This window comes from Sus scrofa, chromosome 14 (assembly GCF_054392235.1).
Source record: "Sus scrofa isolate SSC_HxYL_T2T_F1_AM1 chromosome 14, Sscrofa_HxYL_maternal_Yorkshire_Landrace_v2.0, whole genome shotgun sequence".
Taxonomy (NCBI): Eukaryota; Metazoa; Chordata; class Mammalia; order Artiodactyla; family Suidae; genus Sus; species Sus scrofa.
Genome location: NC_139396.1, coordinates 30,616,957 through 30,630,655, shown reverse-complemented (window position 1 = coordinate 30,630,655; position 13,699 = coordinate 30,616,957). Strand labels below are relative to the sequence as shown.

Here is a 13,699-nt window from a genome sequence, read left to right as displayed (position 1 = left end):
ACCATGTTGCAGGAGCTCCCGGGTGGGGTCAAGAAAAGAATGCAGCACTTTCCAAGATGCATACTAATTTCCTGCGCAACGCTGGTACATGTCTCAGAGGTTTTCACTTCCTTTGACCCCATGATGAGTTCATACGTCTCTCTTTAAAGACAGAAACAGGCACACAAGGAGGCAGGCAAGCAAACCCAGATTCTCAGAGGTGAAATCTCTCTCTTCTGTTTACCTTGAAGGAAGGGGGATCTGGCCAGGCTGTCCCAGGGGATCCACAGTCAAAAAGTTGTCCATTTTGCCCGAAACATCATGGTAGAACAGACCTATCTGGGACATTTCTGCTGTTCTTCCAACTAGGGGGAGGGATTAAAGAATCTGTCAGGGTTGCCTTCTAGATGGTATGTGGGTGTAGCCTCAATGAGCAAGCTGAGTTATTAGCAGCAATCGATAGTAGCATTTTCTGTGTTTAGCCTCTATTTCCTTCTCTACAAAATGAGGGGGGTGTTTATATATCCTCTAAGGCCCTTCCAGCTTAAAACATCTTTAACTTTGTGTGCCTATTTACATATGTGTCGGTAATATCTGATCCTCTAAAATCACCCCCCCCCTTTTTCTTTTTTAGAGGCCGTGCTCTAGGCATGTGGAAGTTCCCAGGCCAGGGATCAAACCTGAGCCATAGCAGTGACCTGAGCCGCTGCAGTGACTATGCCAGATCCTTAACCAAGAGACAGTAGGGAACTCCCAAATCACCCCACTTTTTCTTCTGAGAATATTGACATTAATATCATAAGCATGTAATCAAATTAATCCCATAATCAAGAGGAATCAATAATCAAAGAGAGATATTGCACTGTATTCTCCAGGGTAAAATCAGGTCGCAGACAGGGGCCGCTGAGCCATCCCAATGGGATCTGAAGAGAGGCTGCTGAATCCGGGCGTCTAAGTCCCTCATATCCAGTGATCTGAGCTCAGAGGAGGTAACAGAACAAGAAACTGTATATTAAAGAAAGAGCTTCCGGAGTCCATGGTAGGATGGAGTGACTGCTGTGCAGTAAGGGACATTAGTTGGGAGTGTGAGGGACTCCTGGGGATGGGAGGGGGGTCAGGGGCAGCTCTCCCACACCACAGGGAGGTGTGGGAGGGACACAGGAGCTCAGGGCTATGACCGAGTCCACGGTTTTTCAATGACTGTCGTTCATACTTGGAAGCAGCCGATCTCCATTCAAAAGATGTTCTTTTCTGCAAAAGAGACACAGTCGGCCTCAGAAAGATAGATTATTCCAGCTTCCAAAATCCTTGATCTCACTCTCTTCCAATACGTCACAGGAAATAGGGTACATCCACGTGAGAAAACAAAGTCTTAATAAGCGCAGCTTTTCAGAAGCAAAGCAAGAAATTCCTCCAAGGAGGTTCCTGGGATGGCTCCACCACCCCCACTAAAGAACGGATCCAGGCTTTTGTAGCCCCCAGTGTCACTGTGTTGGAGGCTGGGGTGTCATGGCCAATTCTAGAATTCCACGTGGACTGGAGGCGATAGAGCATGGCCTCAGGCCTCAATCTGAGAAGTTTTCAAAAGAACAAAACCCATTTTTGAGCTGGTGAACTTCAATCCCAAATCAGGAAAGGCAGCCAGCAGGAGCCTTGCAATGAGGATCCTGCCTCCTGGAGGCCAGCTCTCAGGCGTCAGTGGTCCAAGGCGCTCAAGAGTTCCAGAGAGAGAAGGAGATCCTTACTGGCATCCAGGCTCAGCAGAAAGGATGCCAGATTTCCGCGCTTTGGGTGGTGGTGGGGGTGGGGCTTTGGCGTCTCTGCGGACGGGCAGTGGGGGCGCCACCTGGTGGGGCAGACACACAAAGGAGAGATGAGTCTTAGTGTCCTAATTCTGCCCCCTCCTCCTCACTTCCAACCCTCTGCCTGCACTTCTTACTGACCTGAGTTTATCTACCCAGCCTTTGCAAGGTGAAAAGGGTAACAGGACTGATGTAATCTCCCCCTTTTCCCTTGTGTGAATCAGATACACACCAACACTGCTATATCCCCAATACTTGGGTACTTGGTCTATAAATATAGTAGAGACTCAATAAATGTGTTGCGTGAAGGAAGTTAAGTCTTCAGAAGCCCTTCCAGAATGACTGTCACTTACTCAAAACTCCTCAAATGTGAACCAGAACGTTTTTTCCCCCTTTTTTGGCTGCCCCATGGCAAATGGAGTTCCTGGGCCAGGGATCAGATCTGAGCTACAGTGGTGACCTCTGTCACAGTTACAGCAACACTGGATCCCTTAATCCACTGTGCCAGGGATTGAACCCACATCCTGGTGCTGCAGAGACACTACCAAGCACATTGAGCCCTGGCAAGAACTCCAGAACTCACTTCTTTTTTTTTTTTGTCTTTTTTGCTATTTCTTGGGCCGCTCCTGCAGCATATGGAGGTTCCCAGGCTAGGGGTTGAATCGGAGCTGCAGCCACCGGCCTACACCAGAGCCACAGCAACGTGGGATCCGAGCCGTGTCTGCAACCTACACCACAGCTCACGGCAACGCCGGATCATTAACCCACTGAGCAAGGGCAGGGACCGAACCCGCAACCTCATGGTTCCTAGTCGGATTCGTTAACCACTGCGCCACGATGGGAACTCCCAGAACTCACTTCTTCATTCACTCCCCTGGACCCAGGGAGAGGTACATTCAATCTGATGAAAGGTTTGCTTGTATAGTGTTCCTTCCCATTGAAAACTCCCCTCTCTTTTACGGTTTTAGGATTGAACCAAGAAATGATTAGAATGAACATCTATAGGAAAATGTGCCTAATACAAATCTTGGGAAATCCAATATAGTATTCCGATGAGTGGTATGTGCTCTCTGGCCCCAGTGTTGGCCGTTGCCCCCCTACCTCTGTGGAGTTCCTCTGGCTGCTCTCATAGGGCTTGCTTTTGGGGGGAGGGGGTGGTGGGACAGTAGCTGTCATCAGCCCATCTGTCTGCAACGATGGGGAGCCTGGGAATAACACAAAGTAGATCATGTTAGAGAGGAGAATCCATCAAGGAATCTCACGTAGCTTCTGCTGGCCACTCTCACACCTACACCAACCTGATCAATCAAATTGTTAGGGTCCCTTTGGACGGTTTCTGTGGATGGAATGAAGAAGACCTATTACCCCTTGGGACATAATGGAGCACCTTCACTCACCAGAAGGCTTCATAGGAAGTTCGTAAGCAAAACAATTCCATGTTTTGTTTAAGGTTTTTCCTCTTAAGGGGAAGATGAGACTGTTTTCTAGAAATGAGGGTATGACTCTGTTCTGTGATACATTCCAAGTGCTTAGAAAAAGCATCCATCCATCCTATATGAGGTCGTCAATAAACACTGATTAAATCGAACTGCTAGAGTTTTATCATTTAAGGGGTGCAATATCCACTTCCTCCAGGAAAACCCATCTGATTATCTCCGACTTTTTTTTTTTTTTTTTTGTCTTTTGTCTCTTTAGGGCCGCACCCTATGGAGGATGGCATATGGAGCTTCCCAGGCTAGGAGTCCAATCAGAGCTACAGCTGCTGGCCTACACCACAGCCACAGCAATGCCAGATCGGAGCCGCGTCTGTGACCCACACCACAGCTCACGGCAAAATGCCAGATCCTTAACCCACTGAGCGGGGCCAGGGGTCGAACCTGCCACGTCATGGTTCCTAGTCAGATTTGTTTCCACTGTGCCATGACGGGAACACCTGATTATCTCTGACTCTTGGCTGATGACTGTCTCCCATGTGATGGGATGGTTTACCCCTCCCTCATTCCTTTGCACTAAGGAAACCTTCTAATTCTTCTCAGGCACCGTGTACTGCTGATTCCCCAAGCTGGACTGGAAGTAGTACAAGGAAGAGGTCTACTTCTTGTCCTTATTTCGGACACTTCTCTATACAAAGTACACGGCTACCTACCCAATAGTTCCTAAATTGCTCCCTTTCTAGTCCTAGTCTGGATCTACCTCTTTAGGCCACAGTTGGAAAAGGGGCAGTGAGACCCTGTACTGAAGGGTCAGGGATACAAATGGTACAGTGGATCCCGGTACCGAAAAATTCAGTGCCTTTAGTTTAGCAACCTAAGGACTCCTTGCCAAGCCCTCATCTAATTGAATTATACCCACTACCGCTGAACTGCACCACCGTTATGAAAATCTCATGCACCTTGCTGCTACTTTGATTAAAAATGGTCCAGATTCATCAGCATCCTCCATCCTCTAGTAAAATGAGTATGAGGGGGTCTCTACAGGCGAACTTACTCAGGGTCCTGGTTGATTTAGGAGTGAGTGGAGGTGGGCTCAGGGCTGTTGGCTGAGGAGAAGAGCCATGAAACGGTGTCAGCCGACTGTCCGACAACTGGAGACTCTTTGGCCTTTGTGCTTTTCTGGCTGGGCTCTAGTGGGGTGAGGGAGGAAACACAGCAAAATATTCTCACGGTGAGGAAGGCTGAACTCAGGTCAATGCTTGGAACAACCTTGTCTGCAGAGTAGAAACTGCTGAAGGGCAAAATTCCAGAAGCCCTCTCTCAGCTTACCACACTGGCATGTGGGGGACACCATGGCTCTCATAGGGAAGCAGCGAACCATAGGCTATTTTCTGGCAGGCCATGGACTTGATTTTAATCACAGCTGGACTGTGTCATTTAGGTTGGAAATGAGCCACCCTGATTCTCCAGGGACAGCTGGTCCTGTCACACTTGACACCTTGATGTGGCTTAGGAAGGAAAAAGTACCTTTTACTTTTTTTTAAGCTGAAACAAGGGAAATGACCATATTTGGACGGACTCATGGAACACAGTGGTGAGAACCACAACTCCAAGCATCAACCCACATGTTTGCCCTGTGGGTAAATCTTGTGCCATTACTGACTTCGAGACTCTGATCTCTGTGCACGCTTTTCTGAGCACAGTCTGAGATGTGACCCTACCATGGGCTGCTGCTTCCTGAGACACTGCGCTAGGCTTGCATCTGGTCACTCACAGCTGAGAAGGGAAGGGTGAAAGGCCTGGATACTGGGAAAGCTTTGCAAACCTTATGGGGCTTATTATTATTGTTGTTATCATTATTTTACCAGCAGATCAGGTTCTGGTGCTTTCTCTGCTATGACCTGGGACTTGCTCAGACTCCAGTCTTTTCTCTTGAACTTGCCGATCCGGTTCTCACTGTCCTCTCTGAGTGACAGATCTTCAACTCTGGCCCCGGACGAGGCCCTGCGCTCCAAAAGCGGCTCCAGGATTGACCTATCAGCCATGACCAGGACAAAGTTAGAAAACACTCATCAGCAGACAGACAAAACTGACTTCCAAAAACCCGGGATAGGACTCCTCAACTGAACTGACCGTAGCTTCCTTCTCAAGTTCTAAATCTCAATTTCCAAGACAAATACCACATGATATCACTTATACCTGGAATCTAATATGGTACAAATGAACCTTTCCATAGAAAAGAAATGCATGGACTTGAGAATAGACTTGTGGTTGCCAAGTGGGTGGGGAGGTAGTAGGATGGACTGGGAATCTGGGGTTAATAGATGCAAACTACTGCATTTGGAAGGGGTAAGCAATGAGGTTCTGCTGTGTAGCACTGGGAACTATATCTAGTCACTTGCGATGGAGCATGATAATGTGAGAAAAAAGAATGTATACATATGTATGCCTGGGTCACTTTGCACAGTAGAAAATTGACGGAACACTGTAAACCAACTATGATGGAAAAAACAAAAATCATTTAAAAAAAGAAAAAAAATCTGGATTTCCAACTGCCAATTGAATATTTCAAGGTCTATATGTACAGAAATGAGACCATCCAAGTATGGAAAGAAAACACTAGTGAATATTTATCTTATCCCAGAAAGGCAAGGTCGTGTTAAACTTAGAGGTAAAGACGAAGTTCCCATAGTAAAATGAATAGGCAACTTTACATAGGGAATAAAAGCACCTGCTCTGGAGGCCTACAGCCTGGGTTCAAATCCTATGTACACTTAGTTGCTGGTTGACCTAAGGTAGATAATGTTTTCATTTCTCAGTTTCCTTATCTGTGCAATGGAGATAATAATAGTATCTCCCTCATAGGGTGATTACAAAATGCTTAGAACAGTGCCTAGCATACAGGAATACTTCCCAAATGTTTTTTCAATTACAGGGATAGATTTTCAAGCACCATAGTGAAAATGGATTCATTCAAGAACCATGATTAGATGCTTTAGAGGGGAAGAGTCTGATGGGAAGCAGGAGAGTCTCAAAATAGCGCCCTGTAAATTGCTTATTAATTGCAAAGGCAAAAACAGTAAGTATTATTTTAAAAATAGAAAAGAAAATGGATAAAATCTTAAACACATGATACTTAGCATCACCAACAAGGGACAAATGGGTCATGTGCTTCTGGATATGATATTGGAAGAGGACACATCACATAGAAATGTATAACCTGAATCCCAAGCAGGAGGAAATATCAGACAAACCCACATAAAAAAAAATTATATAGGAGGAGTTCCCGTCGTGGTGCAGTGGTTAACGAATCCGACTAGGAACCATGAGGTTGTGGGTTTGATCCCTGGCCTTGCTCAGTGGGTTAAGAATCCGGCATAGCCGTGAGCTGTGGTGTAGGTAGCAGACGTGGCTCGGATCCCGCGTTGCTGTGGCTCTGGCATAGGGGGCAGCTACAGCTCCAATTAGACCCCTAGCCTGGGAAACTCCACATGCCGTGGGAGTGGCCCAAGAAATGGCAAAAAGACAAAAAAAAAAAAAATTATATAGGAGTTCCCATCATGGCTTAGCAGTTAATGAACCTGACTAGCATCCATGAGGACACAGGTTTGATCCCTGGCCTCGCTCAGTGGGTTAAGGATCCCCTGTGAGCTGTAGTGTAGGTCTCAGCCATGGCTTGGACCCTGCGTTGCTGTGGCTGTGGTGTAGGCCAGTGGCTACAGCTCCAATTGGACCCCTAGCTGGGGAACCTCCACATGCCGAGTGTGTGGCCCTAAAAAGACAAAAAGACCAAACAAACAAACAAACAAACTTTGTAAAATAACTGGTTCATATCTTCAAAAATGTCAGCTTTATGAAAGACAAGAAAAAGCCAATGAAATGATTTCAGATTAATGAATAAAGAGGAGTTCCCGCTGTGGCTCAGCAGGTTACAAGCCTGACTGTTATCCTTGGGGATGCGGGTTTGATCCCTGGCTCTGCTCAGTGAGTCAAGGATCCGGCATTTGTTGTGAGCTGTGGCATAGGTCGCCGATGCAGTTCAGATCCTGCATTGCGGTGGCTGTGGTATAGGCTGGCAGCTGCAGCTCCAATTTGACCCCTAGCTTGGGAACTTCCATATGCCGCAGATGCAGCCCTAAAAATAGACAAAAAGAATAGGAAAGAATAAAAGGACATGGCTAAATACAATATGTGATCCTGACTGGGTTCTGCACCAGAAATTGCTATTAGGCCTCACTGAGACAACTAGTAAAACTAGAATATGAGTTGTAAGCTTAAAGCATTGTGTCAACGTCACATTTCCTTAATTTATAAGCTGAACTGCATGTGGTATGTGGTTACAATAAGACAATCCGTTTGTTCTGTAGCCATGATGTATGCAAGCCATTCTCAGATGGTAGAGTGAAGGAAAGGGGTAGAGATGGAGAGAGCAAAATGTAAATAAAAAAGAGGAGGGTTAAAAAATCTATTTTTCTGATGTATATTGCTTACAGCTTCTGAATGGGTATTTAATAAGTTCTAGTTTAACTACGAATTGGTAGATTTTTTTTTAGGGGGGAGAACCATGGCACACAGAAATTACTAAGCCAGGGATCCAACCTGCACCACAGCCATAATCAGACTGACAGCTGTGACAATGCTGGATCCTTAGCCTGTTGAACCACCAGGGAACTCTGAAATTTGGGAGATTTTACTCTGTAAAAATTAAAAGTTTGGAGGGATAGTGATTTTTAGGGCAGTTAAACTAGATACTGCAATGGTAAATATATTTATTAAAACTCAGCACGCATTCCACCAGGAGTGAACCCTAAAGTAAGCTTCAGACACAAGCTATAGACACTGAGATTGTACTGAGTCAATGTAGGTTCATTAGTTGTAACAAATGTATCATTCAGGTGCTAGAGGCTGATGGCAGGTGATGCTGAGCCTGTCTGGGTGGGCCAGGGGTGGGGTGTGGGGACAGAGATGTATGAGAATTCTATACTTTCCCCTCAGTCTTGCTGTGAAGCTAAAATTGCTCTAAAAATTTTTTTGTTTTGTTTTTTTAAATCTTCGGTATGGAATAAGACAACTGAAAAACAGCTACCAGCTTTAAGCGTTTAAAAATTAAAAGCTAAAAAAAAAAAAATTAAAAGCTTCAGTTTGGCAGAAAGCATCACTTGTAAATGAAAACTACTTGCTGTACATATTTTAGATGGAAAATATCATTAATACATGAAACTTTTAGAAATTAAAAAAAATATGAGTAGTTCAATTTTTAAAAACTGTCAAAGGATATAAACAGGTATATCACAAAAAAGAAATCCATGCCATTTTTTAAAAGTTTAGTATCACTAATTACTAAATATGTCAATATTAAAATGAGATGCTTAAGAGGGGACAATGACTTACAGTTGATTATGGAAAATTTCAAACATTAAAAAGTGGAGAGACTGGAGTTCCCATGGTGGCTCAGTGGTTAGCAAATCCGACTAGGCACCATGAGGTTGCGGGTTCGATCCCTGGCTTCGCTCAGTGGGTTAATAAGGATCCAGCGTTGCTGTGGCTGTGGTGTAGGCCAGCAGCTACAGCTCCGATTCGACCCCTAGCCTGGGAACTTCCATATGCCATGGGTGCAGCCCTAAAAAAGACAAAAAAAAAAGAAAAAAAAAAAAAAGGGTGGAGAGACTATAATAAACTCTCATGTATACATTAGTTAGTATTGACAGTGATTAGGGTCATGGTCAATCTTATTTCTTTTTTTTTTTCCTTTCTTTTTTGCTTTTTAGGGCCATATCCACAGCATAGGGAGGTTTCCAGGCTAGGGGTCTAATCAGAGCTACAAGTGCTGGCCTATGCCATAGCCACAGCAATCCAAGATCCGAGCCACATCTATGACCTACACGACAGCTCATAGCAATGTCAGATCCTTAACCCACTGAGCGAGGCCAGGGATCAAACCTGCAAACTCATGGTTTCTAGTCAGATTTGTTTTGGCTGTGCCACGATGAAAACTGCAATCTTATTTCTTATATACTCCCATTCAGAGTCCTTGCTCTTCACTGGATGATGTGGAAGTGATTCTTAGATGTCATAGCATTTCATCTATAAATATTTCAATGCATATCTCTATAAGGCCAGGGATCATCTCTATAACATAACTACAGTCCCAAAATCATTCCTAAAAAATGAATAATTTTTTCATTTCATCAAACATCCACTCAATGTTCAAATTTCCTGTCTCATATTTTTTTTTTCTTGGCAAGTGATTTATTTGAGTCAGGATCCAGACAAGATTCATACACTGTATTTGGTTGATATCCGTCCTAGGTCATTTTACGCCTTTTAATACTCTAGGATTCCCTTTCTACAAATTATCTTGCCTTCTTCTGCGACGACATGGGAAGAGAAAGTACTAAGGAAGTCTGGTTAAGAAACCAGGAGAGTCAAAATGGAAAATACTTCTAGAGTACAATTCTTTTTTCTTATTTCAAATCACCCTCTCCTTTCATGGATCATCTTTTATTATTACTTTTTTAAAGATTATATGTCTGAATTTGCATTTTTTTTTTTTTTTGGTTTTCCAATTGTTAGTATACTTAAGTGAGAAACCACTCACTATTATTTATCTGAAATCTATTCTGATATAACAAATATCAGAGTTCCTGTTGTGGCTCAGTCGAAATGAATCTGACTAGCATCCATAAGAAGGCAGGTTTGATGCCTGGCTTTGCTCAGCAGGTTAAGAATCTGGCATTACCATGAGCTGTGGTGTAGGTCGCAGACATAGCTCAGATCCTGCATTGCTGTGGCTGTGGCATAGGCCAGCAGCTGCAACTCCAATTTGACCCCTAGCCTGGGAATGTCCATATGCCATGGGTGTGGCCCTAAAAAGACTAAAAAAAAAAAAAAAAAAAAAAAATCGTTGAACTAAATTCCAAAAAACATTCTCCTCATTCTTAAAACCAACCAAGCCAAATCAAACAAAAAGTATCACTAAGGACCTAGTGTCACTGCTGTGGTACAGGTTTGATCCTGTTCTGGGAACTTCCACATGCCACTGGCACAACCAAAAAAAAAAAAAAGAATCACTTCAAATAGTATTTGGTCAGGGACCAAAGAGGTGAAAGACTTACATGCTAAGAACTATATAACATTAAAAAAGGAAATTAAAAAGGAATCTTTCAAAGAAATGGAAAGATATCCCATGCTCCTGGATTAGAAGAATATTGTTAAAATGGCCATACTATCCAAAACAATCTAAAGATTTCATGTGATCCCTATCAAATTACCCATGACATTTTTCACAGAACTATAACAAATAATCCAAAAATTTACATGGAATCATAGAAGACCCAGAATTGCCAAAGCGATCCTGAGGAAAAAGAACAAAGCAGGAGGCATAACTCTCCCAGACTTCAGACACTATTGCAAAGCTATAGTAATCCAGACAGTGTGGTACCAGTACAAAAATAGATATACGGAGCAACAGAACACAAAAGAGAGCACAGAAATAAACCCAGACACCTACCATCAATTAATCTTCAACAAAGGAGGCAGGAATTAGGGAGTTCCCGTCATGACTTAGTGGTTGATGAACCCGACTAGCATCCATAAGGATGTGGGTTCAATCCCTGGCCTCACTCAGTGGGTTAGGGATCCAGCATTGCCATGAGCTGTGGTGTAGGTCCCAGACATGGCTTGGATCCTGCATTGCCATGGCTCTTGTGTAGGCTGGCAGGTACAGCTCCGATTGGACCCCTAGCCTGGGAACCTCCATATGCTGTAGGTGCGGTCCTAGAAAGGCAAAAAACAAACAAACAAACAAACAAACAAAAAACAGGCAAGAATATTAAATGAGAAAAAGACAATCTTTTCAGCAAATGGTGCTGGCAAAACTGCACAGCTGCATGTAAACCAATGAAACCAGAACACACCCTCACACCTGCACAAAAATCAGCTCAAAATGGGTTAAAGACTTAAACATAAATCATGACACCATAAAACTCCTATAAGAGAACATAGGCAAAACATTCTCTGACATTAACCTTAGATATGTTTTCCTAGGTCAGTCTCCCAGGCAATAGAAATAAAAACAAAAATAAAAAAAGGACCTAATCAAACTGACAAGCTTTTGCACAGCAAAGGAAATCATAAACAAAATGAAAAGACAACCTATGGAATGGGAGAAAATAGTTGCAAATGATACAGCCAACAAGGGCTTAATCTCCAAAATATAAAAACAACTCATACAACTCAACATCAAAAAAAAAAAAAAACAAACAACCCAATTGAAAAATGGGCAGAAGACCTAAACAGACATTTCTCCAAAGAATATGGATGGCCAGCAGGCACATGAAAAAATGTCCAACATCGCTTATTATTAGATATACTACTAAGAGGTACCATCTCACACCAGTCAGAATGGCCATCATTAACGAGTCTACAAATAACAAATGCTGGAGAAGGTGTGGAGAAAAGGGAACCCTCCTACATTGCAGGTATGATTGTAAATTGGATAAACACTATGGAAAACACTATGGAGGTTCCTCAGAAAACTAAATATAGAACTACCGTATGATCCAACTATCCCACTCCTGGGCATATATCCAGTCAAAACTATAACTGAAAAAGGCATATGTTCATCATAGCACTATTCGCAATAGCCAAGACATGGAGTACAACTCAGCCATAAAAAAGAATGAAAAAATGTCATTTACAGCAACATAGATGCAACTAGAGATTCTCATACTGAGTGAAATAAGTCAGAAAGAGAAAGACAAATACCATGTAATATCACTTATATGTGGAATCAAATACATTGCACAGTATCTACAAAACAGAAACAGACTCACAGACACAGAGAACAGACTTGTGGTTGCCGAGGGGGAGGGGGAGGGAGTGGAATGGACTAAGTTTGGGGTTAATAGATGCAAACTATTACATTTAGAATAGATAAACAATAAGGTCCTACCATATAGCATAGGGAACTATATATCCAATCTCTTGGGATAGACACATGATGGAAGATAAGAAAGGGAACGTATGCATTATGCATGACTGGGTCACTTTTCTGTACAGCAGAAATTGGTATATCAACTATACTTGAATGAAAATAAAAAATTTAAAAAAATAGTAATTGTTGGAGTTCCCCTCGTGGCACAGTGGAAATGAACCTGACTAGGAATCATGAGGTTTTGGGTTCGATCTCTGGCCTCGCTCAGTGGGTTAAGGATCCAGCATTGCTGTGAGCTATGGTGTGGGTCGCAGATGCAGCTCGGATCCTGTGTTGCTGTGGCTGCAGTGTAGGCCGGCAGCTGTACCTCCCATTAGCCCCCTAGCCTGGGAACCTCCATAAGCCATGCATGTGGCCCTAAAAAGGCAAAAAGACCAAAAAAAAAAAAAAAAGTAATTGTTTAGAGAGAAAAAAACAACAACCCAAGATTCTACTTGTTCTATTATCACTTTACCTGAGAGGCTAAGAACTAAGGTAAGTGACTGTGGGTCACCAGATTGACAGGAAAAGATGTGAGTTTCAGTAGCGCCTAATTAGGAACCAAACTAAGCCATAAAATGATGATATTTTAGTCCCACAATGTTTGTGTTGTATTTTTTTCTTATATTGACTACTTCAGTAATTTTCCTGAAACACCCATGATTAATTTTGGTATGGGCCCCTACTAGGTAGGCGTTCTGAGCACGTACTGAGCGGCCTGCTCTGCAGTCCCTTTTGGCTTCCCTTAACACACTGCACTGTGTTTCATAAAGGAATTCTTTCTGGGCCTCAGCCTCCCATGTGCCAAATAGGATGGATACATCCCACCAAGAAAGGAGCGACCATTTACAGATGCCACACCCAGTAATCAGCAGGGAAATTTTTTTGTTTTTGTTTTTTTGCTTTTTAGGGCCGCAATTGCAGCATGTGGAGGTTCCCAGGCTAGGGGTCAAATTGGAGCTGCAGCTGCCAGCCTACACCACAGCCACAGCAACACGGTATCCGAGCCGCATCTGAGATTTATGGCACAGCTTGCGGCAATGCTGGATCCTTAACCCTCTGAGTGAGGCCAGGAATCGAACCTATATCATCATGGATACTAGTCGGGTTCTTAACTCACTGAGCCACAGCGGGAACTCCAAAGTAGGTATTATTTGGAGTTGCCATCGTGGCTCTGCGGAAACAAATCTGACTAGTATCCATGAGGACACAGGTTCGATTCCTGGCCTCGCTCAGTGAGTTAAGGATAGGGCATTGCTGTGACCTGTGGTGTAGGTCACAGACGAGGTCTGGATCCCACATTGCTATGGCTGTGGCATAGGCCAGCAGCTCCAGCTCCAATTTGACTGCTAGCCCGGAAACCTACATACGCTGTGGGCTAGGGCCTAAAAAGACCAAAAAAAAAAAAAAAAAGTAGGTATTATTTAATATTTAGGAATTCAAAAGACTGAAAATAGTACAAATACCTAATATGGATAAATATATTATGAAAAACTATATAGTCACTCATA

At 43.3% G+C, this 13,699-nt stretch overlaps 1 protein-coding gene across 2 annotated transcripts in view; it reads right to left on the bottom strand.

The window, feature by feature from the left end:
- Positions 1-823: 823 nt before the first annotated feature.
- The window catches only part of DOCK5 (dedicator of cytokinesis 5), a 238,966-nt gene continuing 226,090 nt past the window's right edge, over positions 824-13,699 (bottom strand). For both annotated transcript variants that reach the window (XM_084997723.1, XM_084997722.1), the window contains exons 49-52: positions 5,080-5,248; positions 4,269-4,404; positions 2,883-2,986; positions 824-1,825 (exon numbers count right to left, since the gene is read on the bottom strand). In XM_084997723.1, the coding sequence (XP_084853849.1) occupies positions 1,721-1,825; positions 2,883-2,986; positions 4,269-4,404; positions 5,080-5,248 (514 nt within the window). In that variant the 3' untranslated portion in view covers positions 824-1,720. The remainder of the gene's footprint in view (positions 1,826-2,882; positions 2,987-4,268; positions 4,405-5,079; positions 5,249-13,699) is intronic.